The 20,035-nt window shown below is 61.6% G+C and overlaps 1 protein-coding gene across 1 annotated transcript in view; it reads left to right on the top strand.

Annotated features, from left to right (window-relative positions):
• The window catches only part of GLIS1 (GLIS family zinc finger 1), a 218,818-nt gene that overhangs the window by 191,961 nt on the left and 6,822 nt on the right, over positions 1-20,035 (top strand). The window contains exons 5-8 of the mRNA XM_084872894.1: positions 7,061-7,222; positions 11,409-11,519; positions 14,884-15,019; positions 18,707-18,860. Coding sequence (XP_084729020.1) covers positions 7,061-7,222; positions 11,409-11,519; positions 14,884-15,019; positions 18,707-18,860 — 563 coding nt within the window. The remainder of the gene's footprint in view (positions 1-7,060; positions 7,223-11,408; positions 11,520-14,883; positions 15,020-18,706; positions 18,861-20,035) is intronic.

Here is a 20,035-nt window from a genome sequence, read left to right as displayed (position 1 = left end):
GAACCGGGCGGTAGCCCGTTTGGAAATCGGTAATGGCCTGTAAGAGCCAGCCTTGTATTGGTGCTTTCTATGGGGTCCCTAAGGCGGTGCCAGAGTGGGCAGGCCACATGTGGACAGCTTTGCACACTCCTCGGACCTGATGCCAGATTCCAGCTCAGCCACTTCCTGGCTGTGTGGCCCAGGGCCAGCGATGTCACCTCCCGGAGCCTCGGTTTCCTCATCTGCAGATGGGCCTGGGAGAGAGCCTCACCGGCAGGGCGAGCCCCCACAGCCCCCGCCCCTGAGAGGTGCTGGGAGGGTGTCACCCAGCCACTTACATCACCCCACATTCCCCCCAGGGTCACCTTGGGTAGATTGTAATGTGCACACGTTAAGGTAAATAATGAAAACCTGACACCCTTTCTTTGTTTCTGGACTGTCAGGTGTCCCTTCTGTTTTGTTCCACCTCCCTGAGTCCCCCCCAATCACAGTAGCCACCCCCTGTTACCCCTGGCACGTGAGCCTTGGCTTCTGGCCACACAAGTCTGTCGTGTGCTTGGTTATTGGAGCCTGTGCATTGCAAATCCACCCCGAACTAGAGGTGTTTCTCTGGATGGGCACAGATGGCATGAGGACCCTGGGCCACGGGATGCCACGTGTACCATGGAGTTCCCAGAGAGCACCCCCACACACACACACACACACCTGGGCACAGGTGTGCCCTGTTACAGATGAGGAACCTGGGCTCTGACAACTGAGATGAACTTGCCAGGGCATCCAGTTGGGAAGCATGGAGGCCAGACTGGCATCCAGACGGCTCTGCTGCTGAAGCACAGCAGTGTGGGGGGGGGAGGGGACAGGCCCCGCCCCCAGAGGAGCACTGGGACAGACCGTAGGTGCACGTCTTTGGTCTGGACACCTGATGCCATGTGGGTGTGGGTGGGGAGGGGAGGAGGTGGACAGTGGCTGGTGCTGCCACTGCGTGAGCAGTGCTGTGAGAGTGGATGGGGTGGATGAGAGGAGCAGGGGGCTGGCGTGAAAGATGTTTAAGAGGTGGCATCGCCCTGATCTGGCGGGAGGTTGGGTGCAGGGGCCTGGGAGGGGGAACAGGCTCCTGGCTCGGGGGGGAAGGTGGCAGGTCAGGGCTAGAGTTCCCCAAATGAAGAGCTTAGGTTACCCCACTTGCTGGGCCACATCAGGGATGCACAGGATGGTTCCTGTAGAGTCTTTTGACATCATGACCCATGGGTGTGAATGGAGGGAGCCCCAAACTCCATTTCCACTCCCACCTCTCCTCTCCCTGCTTCCTCCACTCTGGCTCAGCAGAACCCGCACCTCCTTTTCTGCCTCCTGTGTTCCCCCTCCCGCCCCACTCCCACCCCCGTTTGTCTAACCACCGATGGGGAGCCTCTTTTCTGCCAAGGGCCACTGGGTATTTATAACATCATTTGCTTAATATAATTCACTTGATATAAATGTTACTGTGAAAAAAGCTCCTCCGTTTATTGAATTTTGAGTCCTGCCTGGGGTTGCCTTGGCAGGCCGGACCAAATGACTTCTCTTCTAATACGGCCTGCGGGCAGACATTCCCCACCCCTGGTCTAAGCCCTGCCCAGGCAGCAAGGCCCTGCTCCTCCAAAGAGGTTTTAGTGGCCGCCTGGGCTCGCCAGCTGGTAGCCCTGTGATCGGCCCATTCTTAGGTCTTAATACATTCTCTCTTGTTTTGTGGTCTTTGCTGCCCTAAAGTCTCAGCCCCCAGCTGCCAAGGGGCAGCTGAGTGAGGCAGGAGGATATGAATCAATGAGCAAAAACATGAGAGGTTAGTGAGTGGGGGAAAGAAGTGGGCGGGTGGAAGGATGCAGGGGTGCATGACAGGAGTGAGGAGGGCATGTGATGAGGCTGGGGGATATAGAGGGGAGTGAACCAGAGACTTTTAGTGCCACAGCTGGTCCAGCGTTGCTGCCTCGTGCTGGAGATCGATGGGTCACTTCTTTCTAGAGAAGATGGCAGGTCAGACTGCGGCTTAGTCCAGGCTTCTTACCCTCGGGCATAGTGGGAGCATTCCCCTCCCTGCCCCCTGCGTACAGATACCCAACCCTTGCAATTGGCCAGGGGGAGGGGCGGGGGGCATCCCAGGAGGTCTGTCTGCAGGGTTGCACACCTGGGCACTGACAGCAGGGAGGAAGGGCCTGTCCAGGGCAAAACCTGCCCTATGACCTCAGGGGGCAGGGGGTGGGAGAAGAATGCCAGGAAGGCCTGCCCCCTGGTGCAGCCCCCATGGCAGCATCATTACACCCTGGGTCACAGTGGCCTTGCCTGAGGGGCCCATCCTCCACCCCCTACAGGGAAACTGAGGCCCAAAACCAGGGATGTGCCTGTTGGCTCCATTTCTGTTCCAAGACCCACATTTCCATCCGTACCCCCATAACACAACAGCGGTGGGGCCCTCTCTCTGATGTCCACGCAGCCCCCACACAGCTGATGGACGGAGCCCCTGCAAACCATTCCCACCCCAAAAGTCTGCCTCACTCTCATTGGACGTGGAGGCTGCTCCTGGAAGGGCGTTAGGGCAGACCAGTCAGTGGCTTCTGTTCGTTAGCTCTGTGGCCAGTGAAACCTGAGGTGAGCGAGGACAGCTCAGGTCGGGCTGGGGAATCAGGGGAGGGGTTAAGGAGTAAGAGGTGGAAACAGGACATGGAAGCCCATCACGCGACACATGCCCCCTCCACTGGGCAGAGGGGCAACAGGCCTGGGCGTGGCCACCCAGGCAGAACGCCACTCACTACTTACTTGCCCTGTGACCTTAAAAGATAGTTACAGCAACAATATTGGGCAGGAACTTGGTGTCAAGATAAGCACTTCCTGTGCATTATTTCATTCATCCATGCTTGGTAGAACTCACCTAATTTTATGGACGAGGAAACCAAGGAATTGAAGGGACTTGCTTGGGGATCGTTCACAAGTGGAGCTGCCAAGCCCAAGCCCAGGTCAATCCACCCGGAGTCTGTGCTGTAACCACGGTGCTGGTGCCCCTGCCCCCACCTCAGTTCCTGACCGAGGGGAGGAGTACTTGTCACACAGGCCGAGGAGAGGACGGAGATCGTGCAAGCGGCAGCATCGGGCCGAGCAGAGCCAGCACACAGGGTGCTGAACCCAGGAATGTTCCTGCCCTCATCCCTGTAGCCCATCCATGCGGTTGTGGAATGGTGAGGGCAGCAGGGAGCACACACCCCCAGGGCCCTGGCGTGACTGGGATACTGGCCCTGAGGGGCTTTGTTCTGCCAGAGGTCCCTGCAGTGTCCTCACCCAGACCAGCCCCAATGAGCAGCATCCTTTTCCACCTGCTGCTACCTCTGATTCTGCCTAGAGAGACAGCCCCCCTCCTCCCCAAATCAGAACAGCCTGCTTCTTATACCCCACCTGCAACTCCGCTCCAGGAAATATCGGGGGCAGGACAAGTCATGGGCACAGGCACAGGTATGGGGTACCCTGGTGAACCTGGAGGGAGGAAGTGCGCCCACAAGGGCACATGCACCCCCAGGTCCTGGCATCCCTGTTCTTATCCCCATTGGATGGCATGTGTAACCCACCCTTTGCTCCCTGGTTGAGGTGCCAGTTCTGCCCTCAGGAACCCTCATCCTAGAGACGTGGAGAGCAGACCACAGTGAGGATGCAGGGAAAACCTAACCCACGCATGCAGGGTGTGGCCAGGGAGGGGCCGGGCGGAGGGAAGGTTGAGCAGAGGGAGCAGATGTCTGCTGAGTGGAGGGAGGAAAGAAAGGATCCCGGCGAGGGAACAGCTCAGCCAGGCCTGGGGCGTGCTGTTCAGGGCAGTTCTGTGGACCCTCCCTGTGGCTGTAGCATGGCACCTGGGATATGCAGATGAGAGCGGTACCAGAGGACCATGAACAAGCTACAGATCCAGGGCTTTTGAAAACTGTATGGATTAAATTGTCAGTGAGTAGGGAGGGAAGGTGTGTGAGGAGGGGCTCAGGCTTGGTCTGGGAACAACCCCGTGCTGGGACAGAGGGCTTACAAACCCTGGGTGGGGAGGAGATGACATACCGATCTTCAGAGTCAGGTCTCCCCTTCCCCCAAACCCAGAGAAATCACACAGCACGTGAGGAGTTACTGCCCTTCGGCTTCAGGTGGCTGCCTCCTGGCTCTGGCCAGAGCGGAATAACGGGATGAGCTGAGCCCCCCCACCTCACATTGGGATGAACTTGGCCCCAGGCCATTGGGGAGGGCAAGGGGGCAGCTTATGGCCTGTTTACTCCCCAAAAAGGGTTTCCTTATGGTTGTCAAACATGGAAAAGGCACAACATCTGGAAGCAGGAAGCGGAACAGCCTCTAAAACCCAGCTGTAGGCCGAAACCAGTTTGGCTCAGTGGATAGAGCGTCGGTCTGCGGACTGAAAGGTCCCAGGTTCAATTCCGGTCAAGGGCACGTACTTTGGTTGCAGGCACATCCCCAGTAGGGGGTGTGCAAGAGGCAGCTGGTCGATGTTTCTCTGTCATCGACGTTTCTAGCTCTCTATCTCTCTCTCTTCCTCTCTGTAAAAAAATCAATGAAATATATTAAAATAAATAAATAAAACCCGCCCCCAAAGAGCTCGACCCGCATGTGTGGCCGGGCTTCGAGGGCGAGGTGTGAAGGGAGCTCACCCGGGCTGGTCGGTGTCTCTGGGTCCTGTCCTCACCTCTGGGGCACGTCCAGCCTGGCTTCCACCCCACCCGCCACCTCTGCCTCGGTTCCAGCCCCAGTGACCTTTATCTGTACGCCACCCCTGTCTCTCCCCTACCCTCCCCCCAGTCCCCGGTCCCCTCTCGCAGCAACAGTCACCAGCAGCCAGTGTGTGTGTGTGTGTGTGTGTGTGTGTGTGTGTGTGTGTGTGTGTAGGGGCGGGGTGACCTGCGTTCTCCCTTCTCAAGGAGCTTTCATGGTCCCTGTCCCCAGGAGGAGTCCTGTGTTGGAGCCCCCCCTCTCTGGCCTCTGATATCCTGGAGGCTTCTCACCCACTAGCACCCACCCCACACTCTCAACATGTACCCTACACCCAGCCACAGAGGGGCCTCCATGGGGCTCTGCCCTACCCACACTGCGTGCCCGTGGCTGCCTCCCCTCGGCCTTCCTTTTGATCACCTCCTCTTCTGCCTCCTCTTCCATGGTGTCCTGGGCATTGCTGGGGCGAATGTATCAGTGTTGGCATGACTGTGTGTCTCACCCAGCACATACTGCCCCCCACTTGGTAGGGCCCCTCCATCCCCAGGCAGGAGGGTGCCGCCTCCGCCTCCAGGACAGCTGTGGCCGTGTGTTCTGCTCCGACGGTGTGCGTGCCTCCCCGGGCTCCGCCCTCCTGGGAAGAGGACCCACATCTGGGCTCTCTGTCTGGCCAGCAGCACAGGGCTGGGCCGGTCTGTCTGGCCAGCAGCCTGCATGGGAAGTGACCAAGGTGCTGTATTGCCCAGATGGGATGGGACCTCCTGAGGCTGAGAAAACGGGCTTTAAGGTTGGGAGATGGAGGCAAAAGAGCCCAGGGCCCAGCTCAGAAAGGGGGAGCCACGTCTTCCAAGTGGACAGGCAGGAGCTGTCCGCTCCTTCCTCCCGCAGAGCAGCCTGAGCGAACCCTGTGGGAGCACTGGCCCCGGGGACACGCTGCCTGGCCCAGAGGCATGGGGAACGGGGTCCTGACCTGGCAGGCAGCCCAGCCCTGGCCTAGGGGCTGAAATCCAGGGCTCCAGAGGGAACTGGCCTCCGCTGGTCTTATCCTCCTGGAGGGTCCCTTCCCCTGCCCGGCACCGGGAAGGCAGCTGTGAGCAGAGCCCCCAGGCACTGGCATCTGATGGGGCCTGCGTCCTCTTTGCCTTGTCCCAGTCCTGTGGCCAACACAGGAAGCCTCGTCTCTGAGGAGGGGAGGGGTGTTGAGACCCCACACTTCATGGTTGTCCAACACCCAGCACCAGGCCTGCAGGGACCGAGCTGGTGCGGGTCAGTGTCCGTCTCCCCTCACCCCCAGCAGCTCCGTGGGGACAGAGCGGCAGTGGGGAAAGCAGGAGGGAGCAGCCAGTCCCGGCGGAGGGTAGACTGCCCCTGCCAGGCATATTCGAGCTCCTCTGAAGGCTCGGGTGATTGTTACTAGAGAGAAGACAGTCCCCACTGAAGGACTTGTGTGAACAAAGCCTTGAAATCGCCTGGTGGCTCCGGTTGTTTGCAGAGTGTGGGTGGGAGCCAGGAGGGGCAGGAAGGGGTGCGAATGCCAGGCCCAAGGGGGCTTCAAGCGGAATGCACAGGAGTTTCTGCATCTGCATCAGAACCTTCCTCTGGGCAGCAGGGGAGAGAGGTTGGAGGGGGGTTAGGAGTTAGGGGGTTGCAGGGAGAGTCAGCCTGGGCAGCGGCTGTGGACCAGGGCAGCCTGGGACCACAGAGGGTGCTATGTTGGGTGCTCCCCATCCACCCCACCCCTCTCTGACCAGAGGCCTTGGGTGTTTGTGCTGCACCCACTGCACGTCCCCTGCCCAGCATGGGGCCTGGTATGTGGTGGGCATTGGACGGCTAAATGGCCAAATGATTCATCGAGGATGAAGGTGGGGTTTCAGCATGGCCATTGTTTTAACGGCGGCCAGTGTTGGTGCTGCCCTCTGGTGGACAGAGCCCCTGACCACCAGGGTCCTGCCCCTGGGGCTCTCCTATCGCCCTGAGTGGCGGCCACAGTCTCACGTTTGCAGGCAAGGACTAGGCATAGGGAGGTCCAGGGCTATATGCGCTACAAGGTGCCCTGCCATTTGGCTGTCCAGCCACTGGGGCAGGGCTCCTTCCAGATCCACCGACGGAAAGACCCCTGACTTCTGTAGCCTGGAGGCCATTTCTAAGTCGGGGTGCCCTTTTTCTGGACCTACCAGGGCTTCCCAGAGAGAGTCTGGGCCCTGAGCACTTCACAGGGAGCTAACCGGGTGCCTGGAGGCCTTGGGCAGGACGGACAGGGTGTGAGGAGTGGGGAGGGCAGAGGATGCTGGGGGCATGTCCAGGTTGGGAGCAGGGCCCCCCGGGGCTGCAGAGCGCCCCTCACCAGCCTCTCCCACAGTTTGAAGGCTGCAGCAAGGCCTTCTCGCGGCTGGAAAACCTCAAGATCCACCTACGGAGCCACACGGGCGAGAAGCCATACCTGTGCCAGCACCCGGGCTGTCAGAAGGCCTTCAGCAACTCCAGCGACCGCGCCAAGCACCAGCGCACCCACCTCGACACGGTAGGCCCGAGGGAGGGGGAAGGGGAAGTGGGGGGATGTGCACACTCCCACACGTGTCTGAGGAAGGCGGGAGCCGGGGCCTGCAGAAACCCCACCTTCATCCTGGAGCCCGACTGACGTTTGGGCAGGAGGACAGTTTGGGGAGAGAGGGAAGTCCCGTCATTAGAGGGTGTGCTGGGTCCCCGCCTCTGTCCACTAGTGATCGCCCATCTCCCACTGTGACAACCCGAGGTGTCTCTGGACATTGCCCAGTGTCCTGGGGAGGAGACCGTGAAGTCTCCCCCACTTCACCATCTCCTTCCCAGGACACGTGGCAATGTTCTCACCACTGTGGGTTCTGCTGGGGCACCAGCGTCCCTGCACCTCCCGAGGGAGAGGTGGGCTCGCCATCCCACGTCCTGTCGCCAGGCCGGAGTGATCGACCACCCCCAGCGCAGGCCCTCCCTGCTCCTCCCACCCCACTTTCTCTGAGGAGACAGGCTGTTCTTTACCCCTGGAGCCCAGTGGGCGAGGAGTTGAGGTGAACAGGGCCCAAGACGCCAGCCCCTGGAATAGTGACCGGACCAAGGTGCCTGTCCGTCACCTCCTTTCCCTTGTCTGTGCCAGACAGTGGGGTAACCTGCCGTCCAAGCATGCGCTCTGTGCCCAGAGCGGCGCTTGGCGGTCCAGAGAGCCCTCCCTATGGCCTCCCGTGATCGCACTGAAGGCCAGTCAGGGGTCTCTAACCCGTCCTCCAGGTGAGGGAAGGGGCCTCTGGGAGCGTCAGTGCCTGCTCAGCGGGAAAGACTCAGGGGCGAGCCTCATGTAGCCTCGCAGGACCTGTGTGAGGGGGTGCACAAGGCCTGAGAGGACCCCAGCCCCTGCATGCCGCAGAAGGTGGGTCTGCAGCCAGAGTCGACGTCGGGGCCTCCTGCCTGTATCCCTGCTCTGCATGCACATGTTTGGGGAACTCTGCAGGTGGGGGGACCTGAGTGGCTGTCCGGCTCAGCCTGTCCAGGGCACAGGTGTGCAGATGAGGAAACAGAAGCCCAGAGGGCAGCCAGCCCCTCTGGGGTAAGCTGGAGGCCATGAGATGGCAGAGGTCAGAGCGGGGTCCTTTTGGTCCAAGCCCGTTCTTTTATAGCTGGGAAAACTAAGACCCAAAAAAGGGTGGGGGATGGCAGAAGATAGCAGGGTCATGTTTGGGTCCAGGCGGGACCCAGGCAGCATGTCCTACACATTTCCCCTCACCCCCATATCACACAAACCTTCCCCCACAAGGTGGGGTCCGTGATCCCCATTTTGCAAAGAAACAGAGACTCGGGGAGATGGAGGCATTGACCGTCACCCAGAAGCTAAGTGGCAGAGCTGGGATGCAGCCCGCGGCTCTCTTACTCCACACCCAGTGCCCTTGTTGGGGCAGCAGGGTGCCTTGTTGGAACTGAGCATACAGGACGAGGCTAAGAAGAGCCCTGTCCCCAACCTGAACCCGACCCCCCACCACCTCCCTCTCAGGCTGCCCTGACACAGGCTGTGTTGGGGACATGCAGGGAGGGAGGGGTGCTAGCAACCCCCCTGCTGTCATTACCTTCTCCTACGCCTAGCCCTTGCCCTTGGGGCCCAGCCAGGCCCCTGGTTACATCCCCCAGAGGTCACAGGCAGTCCCAGTAGCCCAGGCCTCTCTGCACCCCCCTCCCAGGCCTGGCAGTGTCCCTCCAGGCCTCTCGGTGTCACCCACCCTGACTTACCCCCTTCTCCCTCCCCCTGCACTGCATTTCCTGGACCCAGCCCTGAAGCAATAGGCCTCTGGCCCCCACTTGGCGTGTGAACAGCTCGGGGCTAGGCCAGGTCAGGCCCCGAATGAGCCCTTTTCCCGGCCTTCATTGCTCCAGAGGGTCCTGGGGAATCCCTGGAGGCACAGCCACCAAGCCCGGCCCCTGCCTGCGCCCATCCCCTAAACATCACGAGCAGCTCTGCAGGGCGAGGCTGCTTCCCCAGCACCTGAGGTTCGGAGCCCAGAGGGTCAGCCTGTGAGTCTGGATCTTCTTTCTAGAGGAAACCGGGTCCTGTCCCCGCCTCCCCTCTGGCCCCAGAGAGCATGGATTCTCCCCGTGGGCAGGAAAGTGGTGGGACAGCCTGGAGAGGACCCGCCTGGGTCCTCACCCTGGGTCCACGATGCCCCCTCTCCTCTCTGGGCCTCAGTGTCCTCAACCCCCAGCCTTGCCAGAGAGAGATGGGAATCGGCGGCAGGGACGGGTGTTTAGCCTGATGCACCGTCCGCACTGCCAATGTGAGTCCCTCCTCTCCTGTCCTATGACGCCCTGACAGAATGCTGGCCAAATCCGGCTGTGTCCCAGGCACCCAAAGTACAGACTTCCTAAGTAAGCCACTGTCCTACTCTGGCCTCAGTTTCCCCATCAGCAAGGCGGGGCTGGTCGCCTCCTTTGCCCACTCCTTTGGACCATTCAGGGCTGCGAATCTAGAGGCGTCACAGCCTCCACCTGGGTTTCCTCATCTGCAGAGTGGAGAGGCTTCTCCCAGGGCGGGTGTGAGCCTGGAGGAGGGGGGACAGCAGATGCTCACGGGGCCTGTGGGAGGGCGCTCGCTCAGGAGCTCGGGCAGGAGGCTCTGTGAGCGGCACGGCTCTTCCTCACAGCGGGCCCTGAGAGCCCGCGTGCGGACCCAGCTTCGGAGCCCCAGCCGGGACTCCAGGCCTGGGACTCGGCTGCCGCAGAGGCACACGCAGAGTTTCCTGAGGGCGCGCGGGGGAGCCGGGCCGGAGGAATGTTCTGCACACGTCAGGCCCTGGAAAAACAATCAGGGAGATGGGCCTGGTGCCCTCTTTCCGGCAAGTGTGCTGCACACACGGAGCTCTGTTTGTTTGCTTTTTGACAAAAGCGTGTGGATCTGTATCAGCATCCCCAAGGGACAGGGCCCGGAGCCGGGCAGAGCAGAGAGCAAGAGAGAGAGACTCGGGATGGGCTGAGCCCCGTGAGAGAGGGGTTGTGTGTGTCTATGCCTATGTCGGGTGGGGGTCAAGCCTATGGAGAGGGCCCTGTGTCTGCCTGTCTGTCTGCATGTGCATGCATGTCTGCATCTGTGAGGTTGTGGGGGAGGGGGGGGGGGTCTGAGGAGGACTGTCTCCCTCCCACCCCATACCTTCCTTTCAGTAAGGCCAGCTGCTCACTGCCCTGTCTCTCTTTTTGCTCTCTTCCGTTTCTTTAACTGGCAACTCTCCGTGGCAGCACCAAGGTATGGTTGTCTCTGCTTTCCTCTCCCCACGAGGTGGGTCCGAGGCCAGCCAGCCTCACCGGGGTCCAGAGGGCAGGGTTACCTTGTGGGTCGGTGGGCATAGCAATTCCTGATACATAATCCATCTCTTGCATCCACCAAACTTCCTCTTGACCCCCTACCAACACCGGAGGTCCAAGGACCTTGAGAAGTCAGAGCCACTGGATGTGTTAAAAGGGAAGCCGGGGGAGTTCGAGCCCAGGGTGCTGTGGAGGCCTCATGGGAGAGCCCAGAATCCAGTGATGCCCACAGAGCCCTGTCCTGGTCCGTCTTGGGAACAAGGCTGGGCAAGGAAGCTCGGGGGAGGAGGTAGAAGGAGAGTCGAAGAGGGCTCGGAGGGAGGTGATGGGAGCCCGAGGCGGGGCAGCAGGAGGAGTGAAGACATAAGCAGGGCCCACGTGACAAAGGGTCTTTGTGTCCAGGGCACCAGGGGGTCATGGAGGGTTTGGAAGAGCAGGGCCAGCTCTGTGGGGGGAGGTTGGAGGCACAGAGAGCAGGTGGGGTCCAGGCGGGAACCAGGGGAGGCCGTGGGCATGGATTTGTTCAGGGAGAGCGATGGGAGCCCTGAGGGTAAGGGGCACAAAGGGCGCAGGTGCTCAGCTGCCCCAGGTCTGTGTCTGAGACCCACTTCCCTCCTGGCCTCCCGTGATGGTCGGGGAAGGACCAGAGGCAGTCTGGGCACTCTGGCGCCACTGCCAGGGTAGTCAGCTGCTCCTAGCCAGGGGCCCTGCCATATCCCAGCTGATACCATGACCGTGCCCCCTTCCCCATGCTGTCCCTCTTTGGGCCAGGCATGAGCCTGCAGCCTGCCCCTCGCCAGCCATCCTCTCCCCCACCACCACCCCCATCCCCCCACAGCAGGACCTGGGCCCGGCGGTGGCCCCTCGCTCACCCACTCTGCTCTCTGATGTTGCAGAAGCCATACGCCTGTCAGATCCCCGGCTGCTCCAAGCGCTACACGGACCCCAGCTCCCTCCGCAAGCACGTGAAGGCCCATTCGGCCAAAGAGCAGCAGGTGCGTAAGAAGGTAAGACGGCCTCTGCTGCAGGCCCCGCTCTGCAGACACACCCCCTGGCCTCCCGGCCCCATGTCCAGCCTCATGTAGGAGCCCGCACCCCACGTGTGCATTCGCCCTTCCACCCACCAAGGATGCTGCTGTCCATCCCCCACCCTCTGCTCACAGCCCCCAACCCCGAACATACGTCCTCACCCCCCGCCAGCCAGACAGACCACCCCACTCCTCTCATCCCTCTGCCCACGCACTGTGGCTCACTTGTTAAACATTTGACGTCAGGCACTGTGTAGGGCTCGAAGATGCAAAAAATGGAAAACCACGGTCCCCATCTTTAGTGGGGACCCGGTGGGTGGCGGACGGACAGACAGACAGACAGAGTGAATTCAGTGTAGTTTAATAAAGCCTGCAGAAGGGGCATAATAAAGCCTGAGAATAGTCAGGGGCACAGAGGAGGGGGCCTTCGCCGGTCAGGGTGGGAACCGGAGGGTCTCAGAAGAAATCACACCAGGAGCAGGGGTGTGAGGTCCGGAGCCAGTCTGCTGGGCTCACCCCACTACCTGTGGCCTTGGCCACGTTTCTTAGTACCTTCCCCCTTCATGCTCCTCGGCTGTCCAGTCGGGCAATTTAAGGATCTGCTTCCCTGGGTGGCCACGAGGCCTCCGTGAGTAAATACATACACCTGGAGGGTTTAGAACAGCCCGGGGCAGAGGAGCACCAGGGTCAGACCTGGAGGGGCAGCCGGGAGGGTGGTGCCGCTGACCAGGGCAGAGAAGCTATGAAAGAAGCGGGTTTGCAGGAGAAAGCAGTGGGTTCCATTTGGGACAAGGAGTGTGTGAACTGCTGAGGGGCCCCGAACAGCGGAAGGGACCGGGCCGTGACTTGGGGGGGTTTTACCCATACTGTGTAGGACTCCTGGGGTATGGGAGTGGGCACACTTGCGAGCCAGGGAGGGTATGGGGCGAAGAGAAACATCAGGGCCCAGTCCGGGGATGTCGGTGTGACCGAGTGGGAAGAGCCATTCGCTTGCTCAGCAGGATTTAGGGAGCACCCCTGTCTCAGAGCTGTCCTCAGAGCTACGGGTGCGGCCGTGGATAGAGCAGAGACGGGCCTGGAGACCAGAGAAGCACAGGCCGCTTCAGGCACGGGCTCGGGGTGCGGAAACTGGGTGCCGGATGGAGCAAGCAGTGGGAGAGACGGTCGTGGGGAGACAGCCGGGCTTGAGGCGTTGGTTTTCCTCCTGCAGGCAGCGGGGCCAGAAGCGGGAGAGCAGGGAAGGGACATGGTCAAAGCAGGCGCCTTGAGCTCAGGGGTGAAAAACACCACATTCCCAGGAATGGAGGGCGACTTAACCTCAGCCCAGGGTCTGGGGCTTCACGGACTGTGTCTCCTTCGGGCCTAGGGAGTGGGCACTGTTCTTCCCGTTTTAGAGATGTAGACACGGAGGCTCGGAGAGTTCACAGATCTGCCCAGCGTTGTGCAGCGTGGGAGTGACAGAGCCAGGGTCTGAGCTCTCTCCACCCCTCTCCTGTGAGGGGCCTGAGTGGGGACAGGGGCTGACTAGCCCAGGCTCCATGCCAGGGATGCTCTGTCCCCGGCGGCCTGGTGCCCGAGGACCCGAATCCTGCCCTGGTTTTCCCAGGCCCCATGCTTGGCTCACACCGGGCCCAAGGGACCCGGAGCCTCGAGCTGCAAACCTCCCAACAATAAGCATCCATTTCGAGCCATCGGGGATGATGTATCTTTCTGGGTAAGGCGACCCTTGTATTATGACAGCTCCTTGGCAGCCCCGCTGCGTTTCAGAGAGAATTAGAAATGCTTTTCTCCCTTAATTTTCCTCTCCCGCTGCTCCTAATCCGATCGACATTGCGGTCTGCGAGGCATGCTCGGGCCCTCCTTTGCCAGAAACTTAATTTACATGGAAAACAGCTGCTGGGTCAAGGAGCCGAGAGCCCCCTGGGAGGCTGGGCATGCCTTCCCCAGACCTGGGTGCTGGCCCTTCTGGGCTGAGAGGGTGGGAGAGCCCTCGGGCTGATTCTCAGCCGCAGTGCGACATGAGGCACGGCTCTCGCTTTCTCTCCTGGTTGGGCCTGTCCTTGGTAAAATGAGGATTTGGACGAGTCGGTCTTCAGGGTTCTCAGAGTCGGGCCTTGAGACTTCCTTGGGAGAAGGGGCCCTTCCCGTCCAGGTGCATGCCCACTCCTCACCCAGGGTCCCTAGGGCCCCCACTCAGCCCCGCCCCAGCCCCACTTGGAGAGGCGCCAGGCTCTAGTCCACATGTGTCAAACACAAGGCCCGCGGGCCAAATCCAGCCCGCCAGGCCTTGCAATGTGGCCTGCACCGCGCTGTCATCACTGCACTCCGCTGTCAGTTTATGACATTGTCAGTTTATGACTGTTCAGTAAACCATTCGGCCCACGATTTAGGCTGGATTTTAGATTTTGGCCCCTTCTCTGATTGAGTTCGACACCCCTACTCTAGTCTGTCTTTAAGGGACGGCTGAGGGTCATTGGCCAAAGACGTGCCAGCCCCACCTTGCTCTGAGGCAGTGAGCTCAGGGCCATGTAGGGGTTGAGTGCCCGCAGTGGGACCCTGTGGGACGCAGCCAGTGCTGTCAGCTGGCCCTTCACACAGCACGTGCAGCAGTGTGCTCGCACCATCATGTGTTGGTCCTCACAGCGGCCGGGGCGAGGGGATTATTGTTGCTACAGACAGGGGACGGGAGAGCCAGAGAGGCTGTTGGCCCAGTATTCGCAGGGAAGATGAGGAGATGGAGGAGGATGTGAACCCAGGTCTCCTGTCCCTGCCCCTGGACTATTTCCACTGAGTCTATGCCAAGAAGAGAAAAATGGTGGGGGCGGTGTAGGCAGGTGGGAATCACTGGACATACGACTGACTCTGTTTCACTCCCACTTCGCCCCTTCGCTCTGTGGCAGCTACAGAACGTGCTCTGGGGGGGTCCCAGCTGCGCTGTTGACACCCATCCTAATGTTGGTGCCGAGGCAAGACCCCTTCCCATGACCCGCCTAGGAATCTCCCACCAACTTCCTTCCCCTCCCTGCCCGTGGGGGCAGACTTGTAAGGTGGTCTGATCTCTCCCAGCCTGCCCAGCGCTCACGTAAACATTCCCCGTCAAAATCCTTGCCCAGTCAGTCTCGTCTTAGCATCTGCTTCTCACGCCTGAACTAGCACAACCTTCTGAGGGACACAGTCAGCTCCATTGTACAAATGAGGGAACGGAGGCACCGAGAGGTGAAGGGTCCTGCCCTGGGGCCGCCATCCTTCCCGCCCTATCCCCCGAAGCGAGGCTGCTGCGGGCCGGCTGCTGGGGGCCGGCGGTCTCGTGCTAACACCCTCTCGCCCTGTGCTTGCTCCCCAGCTGCACGCGGGCCCTGACGCCGAGGCCGACGTCCTGACCGAGTGCCTGGCCCTGCAGCAGCTCCACGCGTCCGCACAGCTGGCGGCCGGCGGCGACGGGAAGGGGGGCCGAGCCCTGGGCCAGGAGCTGCTGCCAGGTATGCGTGCTGGGAGGCAGGGCCAGGCTCACAGCCCCGAGCGCCCTTCCCTGCCGCCCAGCCCCGCAGGAAGACAGTGATGCTCTGTGGGACCACGGGGCGATATTGGCATGGCTTCCTTCACACTCGTCTGTGGCTTCCGTGGCCCAGGGGAGGAAGCCGGGCTCCTCTCAGCCCGGCCTCCAAGGCCTCACAACTTAGGTGCTCCTGGCGCCTCCTGACCTCCCCCCCCCAACCTTGGCATACTGGATGCAGTTTCCTGAACACCCTGTGCTCCCTCTTTCCTCAGAGCCGTGTACACACTTCACCAGCCACCCCTCGCCTCCTCTCCACCAAGGCAGCCCCTGCCCTTCCTTCAGGACCTGCCTTAGTCAGGCCGGAAGCCCCATGCACTCCCCCCGGACTCCGTGCTCAGAGGAGAGCCGAGGCTGTGTGAGGGTGGCCACGTGGCTGCAGTCACTCCAGCTCACTGCTAACTCTGTGGCCAGAGATACCCCCAAGCCTCTGGGTCCCCAAGGCTCCTCTGGGCAGGCTCAGAGCCTCTGGTCCCCCAAGGCCGACTGCAGGGCCCTCCCCATGGCCACCAGCCACGGGCAGTTCTCAGCCACGGGCAGGTCTCAGGCCCAGCAGGAGCTCCTGGCCACTTGCTGGGACTCCAGCCTGGACAAGGCAGTGTGGCCTGTGGCTTCCAGCTGACAACGTAGCACTCTCCCCTCCACACCCCCCTGCTTCCCCCAACACCCCACCTCTCACCCCAGAAACCACAGGATCAGAGCAGCAAGCTCTTCTCACCCTCTGGGATTTCTTGAATTACTCCAACCGTTTTTAAACATTTTTTATTTTTCAAATTTTTATTCTTTCCTCTCCGAATTGAAGTAGCAGCAGATTTGAAACTGTCAGAGCGCTTAGTGTGTGTGCAGACAGCCCACGGCGGGGGTGGGGGTGGGGGGGGAGACACAGCTCAGGGAGGGTCCCACCCTTCCCCACTCCCCGGGGCTGCTTCGCACAGGGTCAGGGCTGCTAAAAGAGCAGGACAAGAGGGGATCGGTGGAGGTGACCCACCCAGGGGTGAAGGCTTACACCTCCAGGGCCAGCTCCCCACAGCTGGCAATGACTCCACTCCGGGAAGCGCTGTGTTGAGAAGGACAAGGCTCAGCAGGGAAGAGGGCTGAGGCTGAGGAGCAGTAGCTTCCTGCAGCCCATCGTTTTCACCTGGGAGGTCTCAGGCCATCGGAGTCCTTAGCAGGTCCAGCTGGGAAGCTGCTTCTCCCGGTGCCAGCCCAGGGCCGGCGACAACTGTCTCTCCAGCACTCGGCTGGTCTGGCCGCTGGGCAGACACCCTCTCACTCAGTGTCCAGGGAGCCCTGCTGCAGCTGAAGACAAAGTCTCAGAGGCGGCACCCCGGAGAGCAGCGCTGGGTGGCGGCAGCTGCCAGGCCCATCTGCCAGCGAGGGAGCATGCCTTCCCTGCCTGGGCGTCAGGTCCCCCCTCCAGGCCTGCTGTGATGACAAATGTGATTGCGGACGTGGTTGCCTTTATAAACCCAACGGCTGATCATTTTTTTCGGCATCATTATCACCGTGGTGGCTCACGGAGAATGAGAAACTGTTTACTTATCCATCTCATAGTAATGCCACAGCCAGCATTTGCTGAGTATGTGCAGGAGTTGTTCCAGGTGCCATACACACACGAGTTAACTGACGTGAACCCCAGCAGGCACGTGGTTGTCCAGCCTGGAGTGCGTCTGGGGAGAGGCCTGGACAGCCCCGTGCGTCCCCCCTCCCTGCCCGTCGCGATGCCCTCTCCCTTCCGGGGGAGGAAACGGTTCTTGTGAAGCCGAGCCGCTCTCTGCTGAGGTCCTGTCGCCAGTAAACGGCAGAGGCTGGTACCCGGGCCTTCTGGTTCAGGCTGTGCCCTTCCCCACCTCGTCTGCCGCTTCCGGCTGCTAAGCCACACCTTGCCAAACTGAGCACCTAGGGTGTGCCAGGCCCCGTGCTGGTCCTGACCTCCAGCAGCTTCTCGGGCAGCGGGGAGGGAAGGACCAGCCAGGCAGACCCAGGAGTCCCGGTCTCCTAAGCTCCGGCCCCAGGCTCCGCTGCGGGCGCCGGCAGATGCCTGAAGCACAGTGGGGAACAGATGTTAGGGCCAGAGGTGAGGCACTCCGGGCTGATGATTGATGACGCTGATTTACAGCCTGAAGTGGTGCATTTTGGGGGAGAGGCCTGGCGAGCCCCAGGGCTCCCCACTCTCCCTGCCCATCACGATGTGGTGATCCCCTCATTTCCATCCACTGTCTGGTCACATGTTCAACATGCCTCGTTCATGAGCTCGTCCTCAGGAGGCGGGGCCGCCGGGGACCCGCACTGAGGCTGGGGAAGCAGGGGGAGAGGCTGGGATGGAAGAGTCCCGAACAGGGGTGAAGGCGAGGGAGGTGCTGGGGAGGGGGACACTGACTGGTCCTTGTCTGACTCCTGGAAGCCCCTGCGAGCTTGTCTCTCAGCAGAAGGACCTGTGGTCTCCACGGGGAACCGCAGCGGCTTCTCCTGGGGGCCGCGTTAGCAGACCCGGGCAGGGAGGACGTGAGACGCGTGAGGCCAGCATGGCTGAGGGAGAGGGTGCAGGATTTATCAGGATGCGAGGCCTTCCAAGCTATCAGGCCCCCAAATGGGTTCAAGATGGCAGTGAGCATGGTGAGCAGAGCAGGGCCAAGCCAGTGCCATCCACGGAACCCGCTCCGGGCCGTCCTGGCCGAGCTGGGGAAGGAGGTGAGGGCGAGCGAGGCGGTGGGGGGTGGACGACGGCATCGCTGCCGTGGGAGCAGCGGCCCCTCAGACGGGCCGGGTAAGGACAGGGGCAAGAGGCAGCGGGCCCTCCGGAACCCCTTCGGAGCCGGGCCTCCGCCAGCCCACAGGGCAGCCCGCACCTGAGGCGTCCCGCCAGAACCGGAGCTGGAGCTGGCTTTACATGACTTTCCTTTGCCGTCACCTGGGAGAGCAGGTGCGCAGTGTCCGGCCTGCTCACCATCCGTGGCGTCCGTTCTCGGAGGACCCCGGGCCAGCCTGCCGTCCGCTAGCACAGCGGTCCTCTCTCTGGACATCCGGGTTCTGCTCCCACATCTCCGGATGATGGGCAGCTCACTTTCCCAAAGGTGGTCCATTGCCTCACAGCCTCTGGCCGGTAGAAGGCAGGGCCACGCCCTGAGCCACAGCCTGCTTCTCTCCAGTCCAGGAGCCCTGTTCCGCTTCTGGGGCTACACAGGCACCAGAGCAAGCCCCTTCTTTCCCCGAGTAGCCCGGAGGGTGGAGGCAGCTGCTCCACACTGTCCTTCTGTCCTCCTGTCCCCATAAACACACACACACACACACACACACACACACACACACTCACACACACTCACACACACACACTCACTCTCTCACCTGGATGCCCAGGCCTCTGACAGCCAGCCGTCATCAGGCCTCTGCTCCAGGGTAGGCCTCAGCTCCGCACACAGCCCTTCAAGAAGCCAGGGCACGAGCAGAGCAGCGTGGACCCCTCCTCTCCTTGTTTGGGCCCCTAACCTGTGGCCACAGCCTGGCTGGTTTCCTTCTTCTCTCTCCCCGTAAGCAGGTGCACAGCTACGGGGTTGTCCACAGCCGTCTCTAGGGAGTGGCCGCAGCCCCGAGATACCTGTTTGCTTCCCTGCAGGCTTGTATCCTGGCTCCATCGCCCCCCAGGATGGGCTCGCACCCGGCCTCCTGCCCCCCACACACGACGTCCCTTCCAGGCACCACCCACTGGAAGCCACCACCGGTCCCCACCATCTGTCCCCTCTGCCCACGGCCGAGAGCACCAGGGACGGGTATGTACCAAGCCACCCCCTCCCAGGTGGTGAGCGGCACCTGCAGGGGGGGCTGGTGCGGGCAGGCGCCCCTCACAGTAAGTGGTTGTTACTGAGGGAAGTAGCCAACGCTCAGGCAGCACTCAGCTATGCGCCACGTCTGTGTCAAACTCGTCTGTGTCAAGCTCATTCCGGGCGCAATCTCATTGGCATCTCCCAGTAGCCCTCCCAGACCGAGGGAATGGCACCTGGGCTTCTCGATGCCTCTCTCCTCTCCCGTGGGGGTGTCCTGCCTCCCTCGGCTTTCCCTCTGGCTCGCACTGTGCATTTGGTGAGCAGACTGCCCACCGCCCACTCCAAGATGCCCACTGGGCCTCGCCCCCACTCTGGACAGTGCAGCTGGGACTCACGGCAGGCCCTGCAGGCTGCCCAGGAGCCCTCACGGCAGGGTCACTGCAGGGAGGGGCGGCCTCTTCCTGCAATCAGTGCGGTTCCCCTGGGGCCACTTAATCGGCTGGAAATGGTGAATGTGCTAATTGCTGGCCCCCAGCGCTGCCAAAGCCTGCTTTCCTTGCTTTGCCTCCCGCCTCCCTGCCACGTTTGCCTATCTCCAGCAGGAATTGATCCAGTTGCCCCCCAGGGCCCGCTCCAGAGCTTCCGCCTCCCCTGTCCTCCCCCCGCCCCACCCCCCCCCACCCCCCCGAGGCCGCAGTCTTGGCCAACTTGTGCCTGGGCTGACCTGGCTTTATCACCAAATGTGTTGTCCGGGGCTCCTCCGGGACTCACTCGCCCTTTTGTTCTAAGTCCACGTAAGCCCCTGGTGTGGGCAGGCCCTGCGGCACCGACCCCATCCTGGGGAAGCTCCGGTGAGGAGGGGACGGGCACAGGCCTGAGGGATGGGCCACACAGACATGTGCTTGGGGGAAGGCAGAGGAGAACCCAGTGTGGTGGGTGGGGAGGCCGGCAGGAAGGCACCTGGCGGTGGTGCTCACTGGGCCTCTGGGTTACGAAGGAGCTGGCTGAGTGAGGAGGCTGGGGAAGGGGCAGCACGTCTGAGGCCACGCGCGGTGAGAGCCTGGTGTGTCCGGAGACACTGGGATCTCCGTGGGGGCCGACAGGCTCCGGAGAGAGGTCACAGGGTGGCGGGACACTGTGTGATGGGGCGACCAGGAAGCAGTCAGGGCTGGGGAGGAGGC

This window comes from Pipistrellus hanaki, assembly GCF_964339955.1.
Source record: "Pipistrellus hanaki genome assembly, chromosome: 2".
Classification (NCBI taxonomy): Eukaryota; Metazoa; Chordata; class Mammalia; order Chiroptera; family Vespertilionidae; genus Pipistrellus; species Pipistrellus hanaki.
The sequence above is the reverse complement of the archived record's forward strand: the minus strand, read 5'-3'. Positions and strand labels throughout refer to the sequence as shown.